The sequence below is a fragment of the Colletotrichum lupini genome, chromosome 4, assembly GCF_023278565.1.
Source record: "Colletotrichum lupini chromosome 4, complete sequence".
Lineage (NCBI taxonomy): Eukaryota > Fungi > Ascomycota > Sordariomycetes > Glomerellales > Glomerellaceae > Colletotrichum > Colletotrichum lupini.
This window is the reverse complement of record NC_064677.1, coordinates 933,107-958,989: the sequence shown is the minus strand read 5'-3', so window position 1 is coordinate 958,989 and position 25,883 is coordinate 933,107. Positions and strand designations below refer to the sequence as shown.

The 25,883-nt window shown below is 40.7% G+C and overlaps 6 protein-coding genes across 6 annotated transcripts; 2 read left to right on the top strand and 4 right to left on the bottom strand.

Moving 5' to 3' along the window:
- Positions 1 to 9,166: 9,166 nt before the first annotated feature.
- CLUP02_07394 (methyltransferase domain-containing protein) lies at positions 9,167 to 12,672 on the top strand (the record flags this gene model as incomplete). The annotated part of the gene is made up of 13 exons (XM_049286389.1): positions 9,167 to 9,205; positions 9,268 to 9,297; positions 9,366 to 9,554; positions 9,632 to 9,807; positions 9,944 to 10,081; positions 10,159 to 10,578; positions 11,204 to 11,249; positions 11,326 to 11,355; positions 11,427 to 11,520; positions 11,582 to 11,623; positions 11,705 to 11,921; positions 12,016 to 12,153; positions 12,210 to 12,672. The coding sequence occupies 13 exons, from the start codon at positions 9,167 to 9,169 to the stop codon at positions 12,670 to 12,672; spliced, it is 2,022 nt and encodes a 673-aa protein (XP_049143532.1).
- Positions 12,673 to 13,061: 389 nt separating this feature from the next.
- CLUP02_07393 (uncharacterized protein) lies at positions 13,062 to 15,727 on the bottom strand (the record flags this gene model as incomplete). The annotated part of the gene is made up of 8 exons (XM_049286388.1): positions 13,062 to 13,665; positions 13,726 to 14,672; positions 14,735 to 14,802; positions 14,975 to 15,083; positions 15,141 to 15,393; positions 15,452 to 15,479; positions 15,545 to 15,603; positions 15,648 to 15,727. 8 exons carry the CDS (start codon positions 15,725 to 15,727, stop codon positions 13,062 to 13,064), a joined length of 2,148 nt encoding a protein of 715 aa, XP_049143531.1.
- A 933-nt stretch (positions 15,728 to 16,660) lies between these two features.
- Positions 16,661 to 17,542, bottom strand: CLUP02_07392 (uncharacterized protein; the record flags this gene model as incomplete). Its single annotated transcript, XM_049286387.1, has 1 exon — positions 16,661 to 17,542. One exon carries the CDS (start codon positions 17,540 to 17,542, stop codon positions 16,661 to 16,663), a length of 882 nt encoding a protein of 293 aa, XP_049143530.1.
- Positions 17,543 to 18,714: 1,172 nt separating this feature from the next.
- Positions 18,715 to 22,071, top strand: CLUP02_07391 (EXS family protein; the record flags this gene model as incomplete). The annotated part of the gene is made up of 5 exons (XM_049286386.1): positions 18,715 to 18,754; positions 18,831 to 20,719; positions 20,774 to 20,863; positions 20,919 to 21,213; positions 21,272 to 22,071. 5 exons carry the CDS (start codon positions 18,715 to 18,717, stop codon positions 22,069 to 22,071), a joined length of 3,114 nt encoding a protein of 1,037 aa, XP_049143529.1.
- A 354-nt stretch (positions 22,072 to 22,425) lies between these two features.
- On the bottom strand, positions 22,426 to 24,219 carry CLUP02_07390 (aminopeptidase I zinc metalloprotease; the record flags this gene model as incomplete). The annotated part of the gene is made up of 1 exon (XM_049286385.1): positions 22,426 to 24,219. One exon carries the CDS (start codon positions 24,217 to 24,219, stop codon positions 22,426 to 22,428), a length of 1,794 nt encoding a protein of 597 aa, XP_049143528.1.
- Positions 24,220 to 24,335: 116 nt separating this feature from the next.
- Positions 24,336 to 25,883, bottom strand: CLUP02_07389 (uncharacterized protein; the record flags this gene model as incomplete). The annotated part of the gene is made up of 7 exons (XM_049286384.1): positions 24,336 to 24,528; positions 24,588 to 24,666; positions 24,729 to 24,807; positions 24,901 to 24,974; positions 25,036 to 25,141; positions 25,255 to 25,568; positions 25,649 to 25,883. 7 exons carry the CDS (start codon positions 25,881 to 25,883, stop codon positions 24,336 to 24,338), a joined length of 1,080 nt encoding a protein of 359 aa, XP_049143527.1.

The following is a 25,883-nucleotide window of genomic DNA, read 5'->3' as shown; positions in this document are numbered from 1 at the left end:
TAAAGTATTTATAATTAAATTATTACGGCTAGCTAGTCGTAGTAAGTATATTAGTAAAAGTTAAGGCTATAAATACTAAGTAAATAGTATTATAGTCGTAAATAGCTTCCCTAAAGCTATATTTATAAGTCATAAAGTAGGTAAGGCTTTAGTAATTAATTATAGTTTTATTAAAAAGGGTTTTTAATAAAAATAGCTAAAAGTAATTATAAGATTTAAAACTAAGTTAATTACTAAAAAAGCTATCAAAAGTCTATTTTTAAGCCTAGCTTAAGTTTATACTATATATAAGTCTTATTCTTAAATATATTTTTTATAATATTCTTATTTATTATTATTTAACTATTTACTAAACGGTCGTCCGTCCTACTTATTTATAATCGTCCGTCCTACTTATTTATAAGTATCCGTTCCTTATTTTATTATATAATCGTAATTACGTAATTTATTTATAGTTTTTCTATCCCGAGAGGAGTTATTTTAAGTCCGTACTTTTATATATATAATATAGTAGCTATTATAAATCTTATAGAGTAAGGCCCTAGCCTTATTATATATATTAAGTCGTAATATTAGCTTCTTCTTTTAAAAGTCTAGTCCTCTAGGCTTATAAATAAGTCGTCTATTCCTAAATTAGGGAATTATTAAGTATTTTTTTAAAATATACTAATACGATATTAAGTTAAATTAAAAAATCGAAATCTTTAATAGCTACGTCTTATTATAAATTATTACGTATTATTCGCTTTCTTAATAAAAATATAAAAATAATATTTTTTTTAAATTATTACTCGCGAGGGGTCTGTTATTTAGTTCTTTTTAATTTTAAAGTTTATAAAATATACTACTATTTAAATATTTTATATAATATGTTTATTAATACTATTTATATTTATAAGTATTACGTTTTTATTTATTAAGTCTTAGCTTAACTAAGTATAATTAATTAGTCAATAACGGAGTCTAATCGTTTTAATTATAAAAAAGAAATAAAAGAGTTATAGTTTTAAAAAAGGGCTACGGAGTTATAAAAAAAAGCTAAGGTTTATTAATAAACTTAGGTTAAGTTAAATAAGTTATTATTTAAATTAGAGCGTCTTCGTTTTTAAAAACGAATAGTATTTAAAAAGAGTTAAATTATATTAAAGAAGTTTCTTAAGGATTTTAAAAATACTTCTTTAATAGCCCGTAAGGTATAAACTAATAGTACTTTTAGGATTATTAATTAAATTACTATAATAACTAAGAGTTCTAGATTTAATTTTAATTTTAATATTCTTTAAAAAGTTATTAAAAGTTCTAAAGGTTCGTAATAAGTTTTTATATATTTTCTTTATATTCGTAGTTTTTCTATTTAATAAGGTATTTTTTTTATTATCCTTTATTTTATAACTAATAATTTGTTCGATTTTATATTTTAATTAGTTTAGTTTAATAATAATATAATTTTTTATATATAAACCTTTTAATATAAGCTTAAGTAATAAAATATAAAAAACGGGATAGTATTATATTATATTTAATAATCTTAATTCGTAATTAATTAATAAGACTTTTTTAATAGTTTTAAAAAGTCTAAGCTTTTTATAATCTAATTTATTACTTAGTTATTTAGTTTTAATATTATAATAAAAAAAATAAGTACTATCCCCCTTTTCTAAAAATAGTCCTCTAATCCTTAATTTATTTACGTTCTTTTTTATATACTATTATACGAATTCGAGGTTTAGTAAGGCTTATTTATAGATTTCCTTAAGTTTTTTTATATTTATTACGGCTTTTATAGCTTATAGTCCTTATTATATTTCTTTATACGTTATTAATTAAAATCCGTAATTAAAATAAAACGGAGATTCTCTTATACTTTTACTAACTATATTATTATATATAAACTAGGCTATTAATAAAAGCGCTACTTAATTATCCTAGTCGTAGTTTATATAATAACGAAAGTATATTTTAAGGATCTAGTTAATCCTTTCTATTTATTTATTAATTTATAGATAAAATAATATTAATAGTTTATAGTCTATACTAAGTTACGAAATTAGAGATTTCTAAAACTTTAAAATAAATAGCTTATTTTTATTAAAAATAATTTTCTTTAATAAACCATAGTTCGAAAATATAACCTTAGTAAATACGTATACTAAGTCTTTTATAATACTTAATTCTTTATAAAAAATAAAATATACGAACTTAGTAAGTTAGTTAACTATAACTAAAATATTATTATATTATATTTTAATAAATAGTTCTCTAGACTTTAGTAATTTAATAATAAAGTCCTATATAATTAAATATTATATTTTTATTAATAGTTATAATAGTTATAGCTTATTATAAGGCTTATATAAGCTATTTTTATTTTTTTTATAAGTTACGTAGTCCTTAATTACTTTTATAATTTTAGTACGTATAGTAAATTTATTATAATATTAATAAATCCGTTTTTATATTTTAATAACTCTTTAATAACCGTATATTAGTGCGCTATAAATTTTTATAATAAGCTTAGGGGTTATATTTTTAATCGGGCTAGTATTAATCTTTTTAATTATTATAAAAAGCTTTATAATTAATATAAAGCTACCGTCCTTTTCTTATTTAAAAATAACTTATATTTTTTTAAGGACTATAACTTTATAATTAAGTCTTTTATTAAGAGCGTTTATTTTACTATTTTTTGATCCTTTTTAATAAATAATTTAGAAGTTATATTTAAATAAGAATTCGCTCTATTTAACTTATTATTTATTTAGGTTTTTATTTATTATAAAGTTTATAAAGGTCTTATAATTTATATAAATTATAATTTTATACTTAGTTCTAAATAATTATAATTTCTATTTTTAAAATACTTTAATAATTATTATTAGTTCCTTATTATAAATTTACTAATTTAATTCTATTTTATAAAATATTTTAAAATAGAAGTAATATAAATAAAGCTTTTTTATTCGTTTTATTATCCTAGGACTATTTTTATAATGAAATTTAAAGCGTTAGTCTCGATTTTAAAAAGTTTTTAGGGATCCGGGATTATAATAACTAATTTAAAAACGACTATATTTTTAATTTCAATAAATATTTCTTTATACTTAGGATCCTAAATAAATAGGGTATTTTTTATATTAAGTTATTAAAAAGTTTAATTATATTAATATAGTCCTTAAAGAATCGTTAATAAAAATTAATAAATTTTAAAAATCCTTATACGTCCTTAACGTTTTATAATATAAGCTAGTCCCTAACTACTTCTATTTTTGATATTTATATATAAATTTAGTTTAATATAATAATATATTTAAAAAAGTTTACTTTTTATATATTAAATTCGTATTTAGAGGGTTCGGTATATAGTTTAGCGTTTTAAAGCTTTTAAAATATTATATAAATATATTTTTTATATATTTCGAGGTTAGGGGAGAAAATAAGAATATTATTAATATAAATAATAATAAAAATATTAATAAACTCCCGGAGTACGTAGTTAATTATTATTTAAAAAGTTACCGGAGTATTAATAAGTTTAAAGGGTATAACGAGGTATTTAAAAAGTCCTTTATAAGTTCGGAATACCGTTTTTTATTTATCTCCTTTTTTAATTTAAATCTAGTTAAATACTTCTTTAAGATCTATAATAATAAACTAATTCGCTCTATAAAATAAATCTCTAAGCTTAGTAATAAGTAGTAAAGGGTAATAATTCTTCTTTATAATTTCGTTAAGTTTTTTATAATTAATAATAAGTCTTAATTTCCCGCCCTTTTTTAATATAAAGAATAAGGGGAATTTTATAAGAGAATTTAATAATTAAATATATCCCTTCTTAAGCTTTTTATTAATATATTCGTTAAGATATTCCTATTTCTTTTAATTTATTAAGTATATTAAATAGAACCTAAGTTATGCTCCTTTTTTAAGTTCGATTTTTATATTTTAGTTATTATATTTTAATAATCCTATTTCTTTAGGTTTTATAAATAGTTTTATATATATTTACTATTTTTTAAATATAATTTAGAGTTATTATAATCCTTAATTATTAATACTATATACGAACTTCTTAGAGCTTTTTATTATTTTAATAAAAGCTATATATTATATTTATTCTTATTTTTTAGGAGTTATTAAAAATCCGTTTAAACCCTTTTTTTCTTTTAAGTCGTTTAGTAACTAGATTTTCTTAGAGAACCTAGTTAATAGTTTAATTTATTTATAAGTTATATTTTTATAACTACGAGATTTTTAAAATAACGTTAATATTTCTAATTTTTATAATATTATACTATAGTTATTTTAGCTATTTATTAATATATATCGAGAAGTATACGGTTTTTTAATTAATATATTTATAATTATAATTAACTCGTTTTCTTTTTATTATCTATAATTAATATAAATTATTTTTTATACCTATAATAAGTTAAATTTATTTATTATTTTTAATAAAATATAAGTTTTTTATATACCGTTATTAATAATAGTATTTAGTCCTCGTCTATAAATATTAAGGTTAATTCGTAAGTATACGTTATTATATTATTTAATTATATATAAAAACTTTTCTTTTATTTTTACTTTTTATTATTCTTTTATAATTAGCTCTTTTAGTTTTTTATTATTTATTTTTTTAAACGGTTTTTTTATTTAAATCTCTCTTAGTATTCCCTCTATACTTTAGCCTTTTTAATATAATAAATTTAGTATTAATTATATTTATAGTCTTCTTATTTTATATACTTATTATTAAGGTATTTTATAAAAAAGCTAGGGTTTAAGCTAAATATTACCTTATTATTATTATTAAAGCTTAGTAATATTTAACTAAGTAACTAATTTTCTATATAAATATCCTTAATAAGTTTATTATTACGTCTTTATAAATAAAAACGGCTATTATATTTATATACGAGGTACTAAATATATTTATTATTTAAGTATTCTATTTAAAATAATTCTTTATAAAAGAGGTTTTTAGGATTAAGTAGAGGGTAGTTTTTATTTATATAGGGAGTTATTATAATCTTTTTATATTCTTTAGTTCTATAAAACTAAGTAGTTTAGTTATTTTTAAATAAATAAATATATTTATACTATAGCTCGTTATTATCTTTTTTAGAGCTAGTATTATTAACGCTAAGTAGTACTTTATAATCGATCTTTATTTAAGCGTATTATTAAGTAATATTACGAGGTTCGTCCGAATTATAAAGTAATTCTACTTTATTAAAATAAAAAGAACTAGTTCCTATTTTAATATTATTTTTTAAAGTTAAAATTAATTTTTCTTTCTTTTATAACTCCGAAATTAAGAGTCGGTTTTTTAATTATTTTAATCTTATTTTTATATAAGAGTTCTTTAAGCTATTTTTTAACTTTATAAATAAATCTTTTATTAATATTTACCCGTTATATTATATAAATAAACTTAGTTAGGGTTTCATTTAAATTAAGTTCTTTTTTAAGCTTAATAAATTATTCCTAGTTTATATAGTTTTATTATACTATATAAACGAGGCTATTTATAATCTTTTTAATATTAGGTCCTTTTTTTTTAAATTTAAAGAGTTATTCCTTTATATTAGCTAAGAGTCTTTACTTAATTCGTCTTTTAAAAAAGTAAAATATATCTTTTATAATAGGGTCCGTCTTAGCCTTCTTTTTTATATTTTTATAAATCTAAAAAAGTATAATAACGTATTTAATATTATTATTTTTTAAGAATATAGGGTTAGTAAGTAAATATTTTTACTTTTTTTATTATTATTACTAGGGTTTTAATAAAAAGTAGTGCGGTATTATACCCTAATTGTTCGTCGTTTTTAAATTATTTTAAATACTATCCTATTTATTTTTTATTATCTTAATAAGTAAGATAGTTATTATTATAATAGGCCGTTTATAAAAGTTATTTATAAAGGACTTTTTTATTAATAATATTAGCTCGTTTTTTTAAAATAAGTTAGTATTAAATACGATTAGGTTATTAATAATGTTTAGTTATATATCCTAGCTTATCGTAGTTATAGTATTTAAAGTCCTTTTTTTATTATAGTTTTTTATATTTAATAATACTAAGGTTTATAGGTCCTCTATATTATTTATAAATAGTACTTTATTAATTATTATTTTAATTATTATAGGGTCGTTAGTTTATTTAAAAACTGCGCTAAGGTTATTATTAATACTTACGTCCTAAGTTAAGTTCTTATTTACGTTCCTTTTTTTTCTTTTTCTTTTTTATAAAGCCGATTATCGAGCTTAATAATAAGCTCGTTATATTAAAAAAAGTCGTTAAGTCTATTAAGTCGAATTAGTTCGTCCTTAACTTCGTTTTTTAATTTTTAATAAAATATAAATATCTTAGTATTATTTATAAAGTCTAGTTAAATACTAAAATATCTAAACTTAGTAAAGTATTCTTTTACTAACTTAGTTTATTATAACTATATAAAGTTATATTTACTTTATCGTTTTTTATTAAAATCTTAAAATAAAGATCTAAGAGCTTTTTTAAACTTATTAAAACTATAATAAATATTATATATTTTAATAAAATATTTATTAAACGTTTTTTTATTAAAATATTCTTTTTAAATTAATTTAAACTATTTAAAAGCTCGTTTTTTAAAAAAGCTAGTAATATATATAACTTTTTTAGTTTTATTAATAAAATCCCCGTAATAAAAGTTTAATAGTTCTTAACTTAGATTAAAAATCCCTCAAGGGTTCTTAGGGTACTATTATAAATAACTAGCGTATTAAGCTTAAGTTTTTATTATCCTTTTTAAAAAAAAGTAATAATAATATTAATAGCTCTTTAAAACGTATTAATTTATTAAGTTAAGTATTCGGCCTCCCTAATCTTAGTCTCTAAATAGCTTATAGCTTTATTAAATATAGCTTATATCTAAGTAATATCTTTATCGTTTTTTTTAAAGCGTTTTTATATAATAATATAGATTTTTAAAATAAAGTCGAGTTCTTTTTTAAAAATTTTAGTATTTTTTATTTCTTTATTTAGGTTTTTAAAAAGGGTAGGTCCCTTATTTTTAAAGCTAATTAAAAAAGTAAATAGAGTTATTTTAAAAAATATCGTTCGTATTATTTAGTTAGTTTTTATAAAATAAACTTATTAAATAAGAGTAATTAAAGTATTATAATTAGTTAATTATAATAAGTATATTAATAAAAATTAAGGCTATAAATACTAAGTAAATAGTATCGTAGTTATACATAGCTTCTTTAAAGCTATATTTATAAGTTATAAAATAAGTAAAGCTTTAGTAATTAATCGTAGTTTTATTAAAAGGGGTTTTTAATAAAAATAACTAAAAGCGATTACAAGATCTAATACTAAGTTAATTACTAAAAAAGCTATAAAAAGTCTATCCTTAAGCCCAGCTTAAGTTTATATTATATATAAATCTCGTTCTTAAATATATCCTTTATAATATTTTTATTTATTATTATTTAACTATTTACTAAACGGTTATTTATTTTACTTATTTACGATCGTCCGTCCTATTTATCTATAGGTATTTATCTCTTATTTTATTATATAATCGTAGTTACGTAACTTATTTATAGTTCTTTTATCTTAAGAGGAGTTACTTTAAGTCCGTATTTTTATATATATAGTATAGTAGCCGCCGTAAGTCCTATAGGGCGAGGCCCTAGCCTTATTATACGTATTAAGTTATAATATAAATAGGGGAGGTAAAAATACTAATTTATATTAAACTTTAATACTAAGGATAGTACTAAGAGGGTCCGTTATTAAAAATTAGTTTTATAAATAATAATAGTTAAAAAAGTATTATATATATAGTTAATTATTTTATACTTTTTAAAAAAAGGTAAAGGAGGGGATTATAAACTTATTTTATTTTTTTAATCTTTTTAAAAAAAGGTCGTTTTTTTTTAAAAAACAAAAAGGAAAAGAGGGGGTTATAAACCCTCTTTATTTATACTATTTTTTTAAAAAATAAGGACTTCTTTTTAACTTCTAAAAAAGAGCGAGGGAGGGAGCTATAAGCCCTCCTTATTTTTATTACTTTTTTAAATAACTTATTTAGCTATAAGGCCGCTACTTATTAAATAAAATAATTAAATTAATATTAAATAAACAAGGCCGTATTATAACTAAAATATAAAATAAGAGAATATTATTTACTTATTTTAGGCTCGTAAGGGGGGCTAGGGGAGCTATTATTTTTTTTAAAACCGTAGTTTTAAACTTATACTTTTTAACTTCTTATATTATAATACTATAAATATAGTTTTTAACTAATCGTTTTAGTAATATTTAAATAAAAACAATATTATTAACAAAGATCTTTTTTTAATAATACGTATATATAAGAATATAAATATAAAAATAAAAAGTAAGGGTATATATATATATTTATAATATAAATATAAGTTAAAAAAAGAAAAAAAGTTAGTATTATAAGTAGTAATAAGAAATTTATATATTTATTACCCTTAACCTGTAAGTTAATTATTTAATTAATAAAAAGCCGTTTTTAATTATATTTTTTATTAATAATATAACTTTAAAATTACTTATAATAATAAATATAGAGGTTAATTTATAGCCGATTTACCCCTTATTTATAACTCTATATATAGACTAATTTATTTTATAATTCCTTATATAAATAGATTTTTATATAGTAATATTTAGTTTTTTATTTTTAATAAACCTTTTTATAATAATATAAATAGTTAAGTATGCTTTTGTTAAATATATATTTACTTAAGGAGGTATATTATAATAATTTTAACTATTTATAACCTTATTATATATTATATAACCTCGGTTATATAATTACTAAGGCCTACTTTATTTATACTCTCTATATTAAAATAAGCTTCGTACTTATTTCCTATTTTTAATAAATAACCGTTCTCTTAATATACGTCAATGCCCCTATAGTGACTCTACGACATATTTGTTGTCTGATAAGAAGAGGGGAAGGGCGAAGGGCAACTTTTAATGGGGGCAAATCCCCGAGGATAGAGAGCAATGATATAATACGAGATGCAGGTTGACTCCTATATCTTTAGTGCAACGCCCCCACCAACTTGATAAAGCTCGCGCCTTCGGCATCCCAGAGGCTCGCAATATTCAGCTCTTTAGCGGTTCAGCACAGCCATGGCAGTTAATGATGATGATGTACTGGCGGCAAATGAGGTGGGATTATATGTCAACGTTCAGCCATCTATGCCGATACTAATTCTTTGTCTCCTTTACAGAATGTCAACGACAATTCCTCCCTGAGCCATGTAAGCCAGCGACCATGCCTATTTCCTCATCAGCATGTTTGTCAAGGAACTCATTCATAATCGAACAGCAAAGTCTCGCTTCATCGACAACAAGCGTAGCCAGCTCAATTCTCGAGTACCGCATCGAGAACGGCCGGACGTATCACAAATACAAAGACGGAAGTAAGCTCTCGGACGCAACTACTTTCATGCTGCAGCATCACTCACAAGACAAGAGTACAATCTGCCCAACGACGATAAAGAAATCGATCGACTCGGTAAGGCTCTCCCTCAAAACTACCCATCGGGGTCAAGTTCTAGGTACTGATTGGCACACGGGGGAATAGATCTGCAGCACAACCTTTTCATCCGGACCTTCGACGACAGACTAGGAACCGCACCACCCAACCTACGAGACTCCAACGTCAGGAGGGTCTTGGACGTGGGCACCGGTTCGGGTATTTGGGCAATCGACTTTGGTGATGAGCATCCCGATGCCGAGGCAAGTTGTAGACTGGGTCACGGAACGAGGTCTTACAGGCGATAACCGCTCAATGCGCAGGTCATTGGCGTCGACCTATCAGCTGTTCAGCCAACATTGTATGAACCTCCCTAAGTCCACACTAACTATCATGTCTCTGATGCGAAAACTAACGTTGCACTACAGTGTGCCGCCAAATGTGCAGTTCCAGGTCGAAGATATCGAAGAGGACTGGCACTTCTCGCTGCCCTTTGACTACATCCACAGCCGAATGATGACGGGTAGCATCGCAGACTGGAAGATCTATCTCCGCCGTTGCTTCGAGTGAGTTCTGCCCACATCTTCCTTCCTACAAACACGCACAAAGCATCTCCGCCGTCTAACACACGTAACTCTCGCAGCAACCTCAACCCAGGAGGTTACCTCGAACTCAACGACATTGATGCAATCCCCCTCTCCGATGACGGCACCCTCACCGAGGAATGCACCCTTAAGAAGAGCTTCAGCCTCTGGTCCGAAGCTATCGCAACCCTCGGGTCCCCGTTTGAGAAGTTTAACCGCCTAGAAGGCGTCCTGGCCGAGGTCGGGTTCGAGGACGTTCGCGTTGAGCGGTTCAAGTGGCCGACGAATAGCTGGCCAAAAGACCCTAAGTTCAGGGAGTTGGGGATCTGGAATCATGAAAATATTGCGCCACACTTGGAGGGCATGTTCATGGCTGGGATTACCCGCGGATTGAACTGGACCGAGCAGGAAGTTCACGAACTTGCTGTCAAGGCGCGAAAGGGCTTTGATGATACGAGCATACATGCTTACTTCCAGATGTAAGTGAGCTCCCTTGATAGCGTGATATTTGTATGACTAACTTTGATAGCTGGTCTATCTATGGGAAGAAGCCCGTGAAGGCTTGAGGATTCAACTTACAATGGGCGAGAAATCATATTTCTCTACGGGTGTTAAATGGAAAACGTGGGCTCCAACTTGAGGGAATTTTCTTGGACCTAGAATTGTTCTCTCTCCTTATGTGCGGGGGCGGTGATCTCAACTTGGAGAATAAGTTGGCTTCGATTTCGGTTTGCTCAACATAGATAGCCACCATCGCAACCTCGGTGTGTGGCCTTTCTAACACTAGGTTTGGTATCTACGCCGCAAAGGCGCATAGTCGCATGCATTTGTTCCTAGTTGCAGGAGTGATATGCACACCCACGACCAACCAAGGGGTGACATCGAACATTACATTTTCTTGTCTACCCTAGCGGAAGAGGGGTAGCAATGGCGAGCAGATATTGCATGCTACCTTGCCGAATGAACCGATACTCACGCGCTCCCGCTTCTTCAGTGGAACCTCTTCCCACTTCCTCGTTGGAACCCCACGGAATTCTTCAACGCATAGCAAGATCACTCTTATCTCTAGAATCCATTACGCCATCCCACTAACAGAGACACAAGTCATACCATGCAAACACCGAATGATGAACATCTGGCGGCTGACGAGGTATGATTTCTCGCGAACTTTCATGTGCTCGAAAAGGTGTAGAGATTCCATATTCTGAGACTGTATTCCCTTCCAGACTGACACCGATGGCTCATCGGTGAGCAATGTAAGCAACTACAACGCCTCACTACTGATCCCTCAGCAATATACACTGTGGACTCATCTTTGCTCCAACAGGCAAGCCTGGCTTCGTCTACAACGAGTGTGACCAGTTCTATTCTGGAATATCGCATTGAAAATGGGCGAACCTACCACAAGTATAAGGACGGCAGTGAGTTTGAAGTCTCCGCAAAGAATGGAACAATCAGACAATATGCTAATGATCTTACCAGAGTACGCCGCCCCTAACGACGAGAGGGAAAGTGATCGCCTTGGTACGTCATCTGCTCATTAGACTGATGCTATTAGTACATGCCTCCAGTTTAACGAGAATGAGACTGATACGACCGCATCAGACCTTCAACACAATTTATTCATCCGGACGTTTGATGATCGACTCGGTAGTGCGCCACCAAACGATCGAGACGCAAAGGTCGGCAGAGTGCTCGACATCGGCACCGGATCCGGAATCTGGGCCATTGACTTTGGCGACGAACACCCAGAATCCGAGGCAGGAGGACCTATCTCATCAGTATCAGTAAGAGAATCCACACAAGCTAATTTCCTTTACAGGTCATTGGTGTTGATCTATCGGCGATACAGCCTCTATTGTAGGAAGAAGGGTGCTTCCTCCAAGTGAAGCTCTCAGCTGACGAGTGCATTTCAGCGTGCCACCGAATGTGCAGTTCGAAATCGACGACGTCGAGGAGCCGTGGCTGTTCTCGAGGCCTTTCGATTACATCCATAGTCGCATGATGACGGGCAGCATCAGAAACTGGAGACAATTCCTCCAGAACTGCTTCGAGTGAGCCCCAAGTCTCTCTTACTCAGACTGTTGTGAACGCTGAGAAATAATCCTAGTAACCTCAACCCCGGCGGCTACCTTGAGCTCAACGACATCGACGCCGTACCCGTCTCAGACGACGGGACCCTCACGGAGGATACCTCGCTGATGAAAAGCGTTCGTCTCTGCTGCGAAGCGATCGCCAAGTTAGGGGTCCCCTACGAGCATTTCAGCCGTTTCGAGGGCGTTCTCAAGGAGATTGGCTTCGAGGACGTGCACATCCAGCGATTCAAATGGCCCACCAACAGTTGGCCCAAGGATAAGAAGCACAAGGAGATTGGGATCTGGAACTACGAGAACTTTGCTCCTAATTGGGAGGGCTTTCTTATGGCGCCGCTGACCCGAGCTCTCGACTGGACGAAAGAAGAGGTCATTATACTCGCCATGGAGGCTCGGAAAGACTTTGCGAACAGGAACATTCATGCTTACTATAACATGTGGGGTATTCTTACTATCCGGCTTATCATTGAGCTAACTTGAGCATTAGTTGGTCTATCCATGGAAGGAAGCCAATGACGACTACATAGGTCTAGCCATCCGTTGAATAGTCCCTGAAAGTAGACTGTTGGTGTCGCGTCGAATGGATGATGACTGTGCTTTTGAAATAGCTCAAGGTGACAAATGTCTATTGACTGAGAATTCGTGGTGCAAGGTAGAGTAGTTAAAAGATGACGTTGAAATCTGGGACTAGATCGCAGTTCTCGTTCACTTCGGGCAATGAGCTAGATCCATCCTGCTCAGGGTTCTCAATAAGCTTTCGTTCCCATAGAAACATGCTAGTTTAGCCTTGGTGCAACTTTCGTCCTCGAATCATAGATTAGATCTCCCAGTAGCCTCTATCAATACCGGTGATGGACTCATAATTTCGACTAGACGTATGACCCATCAACGAATCCTCTCCCATAGAGCAAAATATCCTCAAACGGATTACTCGCCCTCAAAACTCTCCTCCTCGGGCTCCCCCGATCAACACAACTAACATATCCGGCCGAAGTCTCATTAAACCTTTGCCGCCCCCTCGCAACAACCTGGAACTCAGGCACCAGCGGACCCAACCTCTCCAGCTGTCCACCGCCCTCCCGCGATTCAACCTCCACCCCGTCCTCCCACGCCCAGAACCCGTCTTCGGCGTCACAGGGGAAATCAATAGTCAAGCGGGCCGCGACGGATGGCGGTACACAGTTGTACAGCTCGCGGAACTCGGGCAGCAGGCGACGTGTGACGGGGCAGTCGGCGTCGAGCCAGAGGTAGATGCTCTCCGCCTGGCACGATTCCTGCTCGGAGAGTATGTGCCACATAGAGGCGCCGTTGAGGTAAAGAAAATTGCCGCTGTCGTGGCGGAGGGAGATGTTGAGGCGGCGAGCTTGATGGAGGTACTTGGGACGGGGCCAGCGGAGAATGCGGTGGAGGGTTTGACCGTCGGTTATTGTTAGGGTTTTGGCTTCCCTAAAGGACTCTATGCTTTCGTCGTATCTAATGGGAGCCATGATTAGTGGACTGCTCGTCGGGGCAGGGAGAGGAGGGTAAGCTCACATCCGCTTACAGGACAGGAGAAGAGACATGTAAGCTTGCTTCTTGTTCCCGTCTACTTCGCGTCCGTCTCGTATGTCCTCCCATAACCTCTCGCATTTCCAGTGATTACACCAAGGAGACGTCATCCTTTTGAACCATTTCGGGTGAGGCTGGACCTCCGCTGTGGAAGAGGACTTTTGGAAGTCTTTGGCGACCCCGATTTGACGCTCATCAGGCGCTTCATGATCTGTGATACAAGGAGAGAACAACAGTTTCCTATTTCGTAGAAAAGCATGTCGTTCGACCCCAGCCGAGACCCAGAAATGTCTATAAATCTGATGCCGGATTTCGGGGGGCAGCTGCCGAAAGAAGGTCGACTGGCCCTGGTGATGCTCTTTCTTCGGTGCTTTTGAACTCGCTTGTTGCGTAAACTCTTCGTCGGCGGGGTTTTCGTTCAAGTTGTTTCCATCGCAGCTGACTTCTTCCCTTATAGGTTCCTCTGCTATGGGCCGGTCCAAGGTCATACGATCCTCCTCTACAGTTTTCATCGTGAACAGAGATGACGTTGAGAATGATGACCTGAACGATGATCTGCTGGCCAAAGATCTTCCGCTAGTACTTGACTTGTCGTCAGGCCGTGACTTTTCTCTCATTGAAGCTTTTCTGAGAACCCGCAAGCACTTCTGAGAGGCTCTATGTAAGAGACTTGGCTGATCCATAGCCTCATCAAGATTATTAGTCTTGGTTTCGAGCGTCATCTTGGTGGTCTGCCGTACAGTATGGGGTTGAGGGATCAAGAGAGGTCGAAGAGTTGTCGTCGTTTCAAGAGTCTTGATCCTCAACAAGAGGGTGCGGAGAGACGCAGGAAGAGAACGTGAGGACAGGCAAGGCAAGGGTATCTCTGGGGGGCTAAGAGGGAAGCCAGACCAGATATAGATGGGTTGTTTGCTTCGCAGTGTCTCGGATAGCTACTTGCACCCTCGAGGCAAGCCGTATGGAACCAATCAAGGCTGTGGGATGTTCAACTGACCCGGTAACTTGGTAAAGAAGCTCTCGCCTTCGCCCAACCAGAGTTGCAGTTTTGGGAATTCGAGCAAACTTGACGGGGGTGTTGCGGAGAGGGAAAAGGAACAAACACGCCTTGCACATTACCCATGGGCCATGGCACGCCCCATCTCTCCCCCTCCATAAAGAAAGATGCGCCGATTCGTACATAAAAAGCAAGGATAACTAAAGATTGCCCAGGCTCTTCCTAACAAAAAGAGCCCACTCTCTGAGTGCGACCGGTTCTTCCTTGTGATGAGGTTGGGCGGACTGAATGCGGCGTATGCGATAATGCGGCACATGGGGTCCATCTTGTCCCATATTGGGGAGCTCGTCTCCAAAGACCCAAGTTCCAACAGATAGAAAAGGGAAAAAAGTTACAACCAACGAACCAACCAGCCCAACCAGATCCAAACAAAATTGGTACCCAAAGGGAGAGTCTCCGCTGTCTGTCGCACATTCGTTTCCATGCGCACACAGGGCACGTTGAGACCGCGCAGCTGCCATCTCGCTGCAGGCGCTGTCACAGCGATAGGATCGCGTACCTTGTTGACGAAAGGGGGCGAGTTGGCGCGGGATTCATTGCGGATCGCTTCCCGTGGTGAGACAAAGATCATCGGTTGTGTTCGCTTCGCCTCTCTAGTCCTTGAGACTTGACGACCGTGACAACTTGCTCAACTTGCGAACTCATGGTTGGTGTCACCGCGAAGTCGGAGGCGAGACCGTGCCCCCTTGAAGCCCACAAATCGCGCCCACTTATAAGCCAGGTCACCTGTAGCTTCTTATGTCGAGATACTGGGCAACGGAATAGCTATGAGTCTGCAGCTATCTTCACAGCTCAGAAGGTGGCCAGTACTATCGAATCAGATGAGTGAGTGATGCTCGTCGGCGAATGTGACAATTTTGCCCGGGAATGAGGCGCCGAAACAGGCAAGAAATGTCTTGGTTCGGCCTGGGTGATCCCGCGCCTCGTGAGCATAACTAAGTACCTTATTATTAAAGAAAGTTAATTCTTTCTAAGTTATAAATATAAGAATATAGTTTTAATAAAATAGTATAGTACTTACTTAGTACTTAAATTAAGATACTTTTTTAAGCTTATTATAAAAAAAAATTATATTACTAACTATTTATTATTAAAGTTTATAAGTAGTACTATAACTTTAATTATAATAGCTTTATTTATAATAAATAAAAAGTTTAATTATAAATCTTTTAAAAATCTTTTTTAAAAAGCTATAAAAGCTTTTAAATTAAGTTAAAATACTTATTAGAATATTAATAATTAAACTAACTTTATAATAATAACTTTAATAAAAAACTTAATAAATAATACTAAAAACCTTGTTAATGTTAAGTATAATTTACGAAACGTAGTAATATAATTATAGAGTATTATTAATATATCCTATATTAAAAAAGGTATTATTAGTATTAATAAAACGGATAAAGCCGTATTAATATAGCGCCTTAGCTTTTTTTTATAATTTAAAAATAATTATTTTAAATAATATTAAAAGTTTATTAAAAAGCTTTTTTAAGTACTTTAGTATATTTATTACTATTTTTATAATAATAAGACTCTTAGTATTTATATATAAAAATCAGTTACTTATTTTTAAATAATAATATTAGCTTATTAATAAGCTATTAAAATTATAATTTTAGTAATCCCTTAATAAGGGAGAGGGTAAAATAGAGGAAAGGATAGGTAATTTATAAAAAAGGTTAAGGTTAAATAGTGCGGAATTTGAGGGTAGGGTAGCGTCTATATGTACTGCGGCAATCCTCTAGTAATGCAAAACGATGGAGTTAAACAGTGTCGTGAGCATGACACAGCCGTGTGTGTATATGTGTGTGTGTGTCTCGCGGATAGAAATCGCATGGGTTTCCGCCCTCGACATTCCTGGATCTAAGCGAGTTCAAAGGGCAACGGCCTTGCGTGCAGCTGCAACTTGGAAGACAGTACCTCTGGTGAGGTGAGATCACGCCCGTTGCATGTGCAGGCTGCATGGCGTCGAGCTGTCATTGCCACCTCGCCGTTGGCACATGCGGATATAGATGTGTGAATACTCCGTGCACTGGAGTAGGTAGTTGATGATGAGCCGCCGTCAGACCGTTGAAAGGCTTGGCCCTGCCCATGGCGGCCCCGAAGGCGTTCAAGGGAATCGACTATTGGCCCGACTCCCGTCGCCAGCGTTCTTTTTTCCTCAGTATCCGTCGACTTCCCATGTCCTCTCGACGCAACCGCGTCAAGTGGACCATTCGATACAGCGTACACCCTCTGTGACCTTGGCCTCCTGAGTCCTAGGGACCTAGGCTTAGGCTGCCTTGCCCCGGGGAACTGGGGGAGGGCCGCCCGGTCGCCGGGCTGCCCGATGTGGTGAAGTGCAGGGCATCGAGGCTTATCCTTGACGACAGCTCCGCCCGGCCGCGTCGACATGCGTGGAGTGCACTGGAGACCACTGGGGGCAGAAAGCGCCCAGAGGATCGAATGGGTCGAGACAGCCCAACGACCCGTGCATTGGTTTGCTGCAAGTTGGCGATGGTCAGGCCGTATTGAGTGCTTGTTGGAAGTCTGCATATTGGAAAGGGCCAAGTCTCGGTTTATGGTTAGTCTGCCTTTCTTCAGACGGCTGAGGGCGTCGTATCGTGAAAACTGCATGGGTCGTTGAGCCACAGCTCCTCGCCGTCTCCCCGTCGTAAATATGTGTCCATCCTTTGTGTCTGGGAAAGAAAGTCCGATTGTGATCAACAGGCTGCTTGACACAGCAGTGGACTCGCATGAGGCCATTCAGGCAATATCTCTGGAGCCAGAGCGTCTAGGAAATTGCTGGCGTGACGGGGTCATGGATGCTTCATGTATGCAGGCGGCAGGTCCTTGTCTGCTTGCTAGTTGGTTGCAGCACAAGTCACATATCAGCAGGCCGTCTATGCCGAGCCCAGATCGAGCCAAGATGTGACCAGGGAAGAGCAGTGCCAGATGGCGATGGTAGCGTGACAGTCCAGGACCCTGAAAGATGCATTGCTGAGGTCGGATGAACCCCTTGAACTCTGATCCGAGGTCTCATCATGGTGCTCTCTGAATGAGATAATTCGTACGCGCAAGATGGGTCTTGTTGAGTGGCATGAAGTGAGAAGCTCGAGGAAAAACCATACAACTATGGTGTCCCCGACCGCTGAGCCCATTGTGATGACACATTAATGGAAAGTCGGCAGGGAGGTTGGGAAGGGTGGTCAAACGTCAAGATGAAGGGATCACAAGCCGCAGCGAGGAAAAGCAATGGCAGTTGCACGGACGGCACTCACAGGGCAAGCGGAAGTATTTCGTACCGTTCGGGGCGCGTTTTCCGAGCTGACCTAAGCAACACCGTTTTTGGGTCTTGTCAATTGAGTTTACCTTCCCGTCGCCTGGGACGAGCGTTATCAGGTACCATTAGGTAACACCAGAGCCCGGGATACAGCGACCTTCAGCGCCGGGTATCGGCAGTCTTAGCAAAGACGTGCTGTAACACTGGACCGCGATTGGCGACAGCCGTTGCTGGTACCTTATCGACAGTTTGGGACTGACTCGGGCAATCAGATAACGATAAGACATGAGAGTTGAGGGAACGGAACACCAGACGAAAGAAAAGGCGGGGGGCAATTGGCAGCTGCAAGCACTGAAAAGCGATGCAACGAAAAGCTTGGCTGCCCGAAAGTTGCAGGCGAACGCTTCGTCCAAGCGCGCACCTCGAAGAAAAAACAAGACTAAAACAAAACACCTTGAATTCCCCCATCCCCGTCGACAAAAACAAGGGCCGACCTGAGAACGAGGCGGTGCGACTCAACTCGAAATACACACATGCTCCTACTTCAATACACCTCATAGAGTTTACATGGCGTTGCCTCTTCCATTCGTTGGGTAAACGCTGTTTTCCTGTACCTTTTACTTAGGCCGCGCTGCGCAACGGGCGCCACTACGTCATGAAGTTCGCAAAGGAGCTCGAGCAGGACCTCGTACCAGGTGCGCGCCGCCCTTGTCTCTCTGCGAATGGCTTCTCGGCTATTCTTCTACTCTTACTGACAATTATCTCAAATAGAATGGCGCATCAAGTACCTCAACTACAAGGCCGGCAAGAAGTACGTCAAGGCCGTCTCCCGCGCCATCAATCGCGCCAACGGCAGCCCCCAAAACAATGCCAGCAAGAGTGAAAACCGCATCGCCGCCAACTTCTTCCACAGCCATTCGCCATTCAATACTCAGAAACATGGACACTCGAGGGGCGGAAATCCCGACGAGCGGACGTCGCTCCGCCACAGCCCGGCTCCAGTTGGCTCAGCACGGCAAAAGCCCGCAACACCAGCACGAGCGATTCCCGTTTCCACCAGCCACGAACGTCAGGGGTTAAACAACGGTTCGACCGATTTACAATACGGGAGCTTTGTCCATACGCCTCCGAATCATGACACTGGAGCCCCCTTGGACCGCAAGGCGACTTTTGAGCTGCCCGGGCCGGCAATGCGCGTGCCGTCGCACCAGAGTGATGCCAGCCCGCAGCCCGCTTCTGCCCAGGACGACCAGCCCACCCGCCAGGCTTTGCAGAGAAGCGCCTCCATGATTGCCGATGCCCCTCGCTCTTCTGGCCCGCCCCCGACCGAACACGAGAACACGCCTTCATCGCTACGGCTCCCCCACTCTGCGACAATTGGATCTGCATATAATGCGTCGCCGAGGGGTGGTCTCAGGCGCCTGTTCTCGAACGCGTCACCTCTGAACCGATCAGGAACGAACCCAGAGTACGGGCTTCAAGGGCTGGCTATCGACCTAGTCCGGCAGAAGGAGAAGGAATTCTTTGACTTTTTGGACTCTGAGCTGGAAAAGGTGGAGGCATTCTACAAGTTGAAGGAGGACCAGGCCGGAGAACGGCTGAGTCTGCTCAAGGACCAACTGCACGAGATGAGAAACCGGCGGACCCAAGAGCTGCATGTCCAGAAGCAACAGGCAGAGATCGACTTCCTAAACGGCGGACACGGCGTCTCGGACGGTCCCCAAAAGGGCCCCCTCGGCTGGATCGATCCTGTAAAGTCCAAGATCTTCCGCCCGGGGCCAAACTCCAAAGCACTATCGAAAATGGCCCAGACCCCAGTCATGCGCCCGAAAGGCGGCGACGCAGGACGGGACTACATCCGACGACCCCACGAACATGACGTCCCGTACCGAACCGCCAAACGCAAGCTCAAGCTCGCTCTGCAGGAATTCTACCGCGGGCTCGAACTGCTCAAGTCCTATGCTCTCCTGAATCGGACTGCGTTCCGCAAACTGAACAAAAAGTACGACAAGGCTGTCAACGCCCGGCCCCAGTACCGCTACATGAACGAAAAAGTCAGCAAGTCTTGGTTCGTCAACAGTGACGCTGTGGACGGCCATATTAAGGCGGTGGAAGACCTGTATGCTCGGTACTTTGAGCGTGGCAACCACAAACTCGCGGCCGGCAAGTTGCGAAGTCTGAGCCGCAGACCGGGAGACGAATCTGGGAGTGCATTCCGCTGCGGAATCCTCCTTGGTACTGGACTGGTTTTCGCCATCCAGGGCGCCGTCTTTGGTGGCCAGCTGCTCTTTGACAAGGATCCCGAGGTACGGTCACGCACCAGCTACCTCTTGCAGATCTACGGAGGGTACTTTTTGATGCTGCTCCTGTTCTGCATGTTTTGTCTCAACTGTGCCATCTGGACGCGGAACAAGATCAACTACCCCTTCATCTTCGAATTCGATACCCGGCACAATCTCGACTGGCGGCAGCTCGCCGAGTTCCCTAGCTTGTTCACTTTCATCTTTGGAGTATTCATATGGCTCAACTTTAGCGAGTACGGCACGAACGAGGTGTATGAATACTATCCCGTGGTCCTGATTGCTATTTCCGTCCTCATCATCTTCCTCCCCGCGCCCATTTTCATGGCAAGGAGTCGAAGGTGGTTCGCGTACGCTCATGTAAGTTGTCCACCTCCTCTCTCTGCTACAGATATAATCTAATGATACATGCAGTGGCGCCTGTTGCTGGCTGGTTTGTACCCAGTCGAGTTCCGAGACTTCTTCCTCGGCGATATCTACTGTTCCTTGACATACGCCATGTGTGTAAGTTCTCATCCATCTGGCCCCCCCTTGATATTCTCGACTGACCATTTATCAGAACGTTGAGCTGTTCTTCTGTATATATGCCAACGCCTGGGAGAACCCAGCCCAGTGCAACTCCAGCCACTCCCGGCTGCTCGGCTTCCTAGGCGCCCTGCCTCCGATCTGGCGTTTCCTACAATGTCTGCGTCGTTACAAGGACACGAGGAACATCTTCCCTCACCTCGTCAACGGCGGCAAATACACAATGTCCATCATGGCCGCCGTCTCCCTCTCCATGTACCGCATCAACAACACCCACGGCCACCTCGCCATGTTCATAACCTTTTCCTCCATCAACGCAATCTACACATGTAAGCCCTCCTCTTCCTCATGCCATCGCCGGTCGTACGTATACTAACCAAAGCCCAGCAATCTGGGACCTCTTCATGGACTTCTCCCTTCTCCAACCCCAATCCCGGCACTGGCTCCTCCGCGACATCACGGCCCTCAAGAAACGCTGGCCCTACTACTTCATCATGGTCATCGACCCCATCCTCCGCTTCGCCTGGATCTTTTACGCAATCTTCACCCACGACACGCAACACTCCACCATCGTCTCCTTCCTCGTCGCCATGGCCGAGGTCTCCCGCCGCGGCATGTGGACCCTCTTCCGCGTCGAAAACGAACACTGCGCAAACGTCGCGCAATATAAAGCCTCCCGCGACGTTCCCCTCCCCTATCGCATCGAACCCCTCGTCGCGCCCCGGTCTTCGATTGAAAGTGACGCTGGTAAAGATGGCAAGGTACCAGAGGAAACGACCAGCGAGGCCGCAGTAGCGCCCGCTGCTTCTACCGGCGGCGGCGCTACGACCACATCAGCTACCACAACCGCCAGACCGGCGGCATCATCCGACCCCCGCGCCGAGGAATCCGGCACGCTAAGACAGAGAGTCATGTCCGGCATCGCGCCCATCCAGCGCAGCTTCTCCAAGATCATTGCCGAGGCGCACAGGCAGGATTTCGAAAAGAGGAGGAAGCCCGTCGACGCGGAGACGGAGCAGCTCGAAGAGGCGGGCGGGATGGCGAGCGATGACGACGACGAAGGGTCTGCTTCTGACGATGACGAGGAGGGGATCCGGTCGGGCGGGTCGGAGGCGGATTCAATGGAGATTCGGCAGGTGAACAGTCTTGTGCGCGATCGTGGGGGACGGTCGATCCATCATAATTAGGAGTTGGTATAGGGTCTCGGCGTAGGGTCTGCTTACGACTAATGAGTAGATTTTGGAGCATGATTAATTCGCATTAGCATTCTTGTCAGGATAACAGGAGGAACAGGAATAGTCTTTCAGAAATGGCTGCGTGAATATTGACTCGGAACGTATCCAAAATGATGCGTCTAATTTGTGCTGGTACATATTGTATAAATCTACAAGCAATCGTAACTTCGTGCTCCTCTACGGTGACGCCCACGCAGTACGCCACGCTTGAACAACCCACTGATACCCCCCCCGCCTAACAAATATCTAGAGTACTTATATACGTTCACCTCTACTCCGTCCCATCTTGGTATAATCACGAAACAACTACTGCCACTCCGCATCAACCTTTTCAAAGAGATCCAAGAACCCCTTGAAGAACTTGACGCCCAAACCAGGGTCCAACGCACCGGTCGTGGCGCGGATGGAGTGCATACTCAACTGCGGCAATCCCGCATCGGCAGCCCTTACACCCATGGCGGAGCTGAGCATGGGTCCAACAGTGCCGCCGCTGCGGGTATCGTTGCGGATCTGGAACGTCTGCGTCGCGGACCCGCTCAGCTCGCCAACACGCTGGAGGATGGCCGTGGAGACGGCGTCGGTGGTCATGTGGCCGTTGCTGTCGCCGCAGATGGCGATACCAACGTTGAGCTTGGGGATGTGCTCGTCCAGGTACAGGCCCAGGAAGTTGGGGTTTCCTGCGTGGGTCACGTCCGCGGACAAGAGGAAGGAGGAGGCAAAGGTCTGGCCGATAACATTTGATCCAAAAGCAACGTCGGCGTGTTCGCTCAGGGCCTCAACAGCGCGCTCGATTGTGAGAGGGAGGAAGTTGCCTCGGGCGCCCTGGCGGAGGAGGGATCCGATTTCCTCGTCGTCAAAGAGAGCCACGAGCTTGATTATGCCATCCTTAGGGTCCGAGTCGGCCGCGAGGAGACCGGTGAGGGCGGCCCAGGAGCAAACCTTGTCGTCGATGCGGCCGCCAAAGATAAATTCGCGATCGAGGCCACCCGTCTGCGCGGGCTGGGAGTCGTAGAGCTCGAGTTCCCAGTTTACGATTTCGGTAGGGGAGGCGAGGCCAAGCTCCTTGGAGACGAGCTTGACGAGCTTGGGGGGCTGGGTGTTGACGAAGGCGCCCTTGGGGCCGAGGGGTTCGACGGGGGTGGCGGAGGCAGCGTCCGGGTCGGAAGAGTCGAGGCCGATGATGGGGACGGCCTGGGTCTCCGGGTTGTTTTGGCCCATCATGCCGACGCCGAAGTGGGGTGCGAGGGTGGGGATGCGGGCGATGGGCCAGTCGAGGCGGACGAGCTTGGTAGACGTCTTGTTGGCCTCGGGATCGCGGACGATAACACGGCCACCGATGGAGAGGTCGCGGTCCCACCAGGTCTGGTTGAGAGCGCCGGCGTAAGGGGCGACGCCGAGCTGGTGATACCCGGCACGGGTGGGCTTGGAGCTGACAGGCTTGAGCTTGGCGGTGAGGGCGTCAATGTGGCCGGCGATCATGGCGACGCCGTTGCCGGGCTTGTAGGACTCGCCGACGGAGAAGGCGATAAGGGCAGAACCATTGCGGGTGGTCCAGTATTTGCCTCCGGGCTGGACCTTGGAGGCCCAGCTTTCGCGGGCGGGAAGCTCAGTAAATCCTGCAGCAGCGAGCTTGTCCTTGAAGTAGGAGACGGCGTGGAAGATTGTGGGGTTCTCGGACAGGAAGTCGACAAAGGGCTGGGTATAGGCCTCTGGTTTACTGGCGGCAACGGCGCAGAGCTTGCAGGCGGCCGGGTTGGCGGCGCGAACGGTTTGGCGGACCTCGCTGTAGCGGAGGGTGTTCCAGCAGGACTCGCAGACGGGGTTCTGGGAGGCTGGGCGACCGTTCATGTCGGCGAGGAGGAAGTGCTTCGAAGCCGGGCCGGGGGCGAGGGTGGTGGTAGTGGAGGCGGACATGGAGGGCGCGGGAGATTGAGAGCGCGAGAGAGCTTCGGCGTGCTCCATTGCTTGGAGGCGGAGAGAGAGGGAAGAGACGCGGGAGCGAAGGTAGTCGGGGGTCTGCTTGGTCATGGCGGGCGAAGCGTGGAGAGGATGTGTTGCTTGAACGGTGGCGTTTGAGTTGGTGATAAGGAAGCGGTTCATTGACCCTCAATGCGATGCACGCTGCCTGAGGATTGGAATGGGTGAGGTTGCGCGATGCTGTGGAGGATAGGTGCGTGGTTGATGTTGTAGAGAGTAGAAGAATCAAGGTCAGACAGTCAAGGTGACAAGGTAGAAAGAGGCGGAGTGGGAATCGTAGAGGTTGGCCGTTGAAGACACCTCAGCTGGAGCTTCCCGTCCGAGTCGGTCACAGGCACAACACGGCAGGCGCAGGAACGAGAGGCACGGGGCAGCTGGAACCGAGCGGATCTGCGACCCGCCGGAAGCTTCGATTGGCTCCGGCGAATGAGCCTACGCCGATACGGGCCGACATGTCTGGGGTTTTTGTCTTATCGCCCGCGATTTCTTACCTAAGCAGGCAGAAGAGGTGCTTATCGCACAGCGTTGGATCCGTTGCCATGGGGCCCAGTGAGGGGGCACGGGGCAGAGCTTGGCCATTTCGAGCAGGTCACTGTGCCGCAGTAGGCGGGTAATATGATTAGCTAAGCCACGATAATGACTCTGCGCAATTTGGGTTACAATGGCGTCATTGGACTTCAAGTTCGCAAGGTGATGTACCTTTACGCAGTACTTCAAGGTGGACAATCATGATCGCCCTCGATTTCAGTCACTGAAGCTTCATTAATTTATCTTGAACTAAGGTACCTTACATCACGTAAACACCTGACTGGTAGAGGTGCCATACCTCGCGTGGAAACAATGGATTGTATGCATTCTGAACAAGTAGCCATCCACTACTACTGATATCATCAGCAATCGCAAGGTGGATGTTTTTTTACTTGTTTCGTAATCCCTTACTCGTCTTCTTCTCTTGAATGGGTCCCTCCATCTTAAGTCCGTATGGGACAAGGGGAAAGCCATCATCTAGAGGCCAGATAGTATCCGAGCAGCGTGTTAACTGCACCTACTCCAGAAATAATCCCGCTATCCAATGAAGCACTGGTTGATGACAAAGTTCATGCTAAAGTAAGGTACCTATGTTGGTCCCTGGATACTTCCACGTAACCTTTGTCAGACAACATGTATTGCGTGAACAGTAACGCTTAGAGCTGTTGGCATCAGGATGGACATTGATAATCCGGCCCGGCGCCATAGGCCCGGGAGGAATACGAGCCAAGGAAAGGTGTCGGAGGCGATTGGCTCAATGGCACTGAGAAATGCGGGCGGGGGCACCGGCGGCCGGGCGGAGAAGCGGCGCGTGTGGGTATCTCCGGATCGGCCCCTCTGCAGTGTTACTCTTCCTCCGCTTGCACTAACCCGCACTCGTATTCCAAGACGGTCCCTCACGAAGTTCCTTCTGAAAGTCATTTTACGGGCATGGACGATGAGCTCTTGACGTTCATTCACCTAGACTATACCAGCGGCAGTCATCTCTTACACACCCTACCTTGAAAAGGGCACCCACACATACCAAATTCAAACATGATACGTCCCCATTTCCGAATCGGGCAACCCGTAGGAGCTTCGAACCACCAACCCCATTTCCCCGCCACGCTAATAGCTTGCAGGGCCGCTGCGTGTAAGATTCTTGTGATACCTCCGATATTTCCGTACAGAGGGGATCGACGGGTGAGAGAAAGCCACCAAACGCTCGTGGCTTTGTTCGTTTTCCAATCTGACGAACACAACCCCCCTCGTTTCCTCAT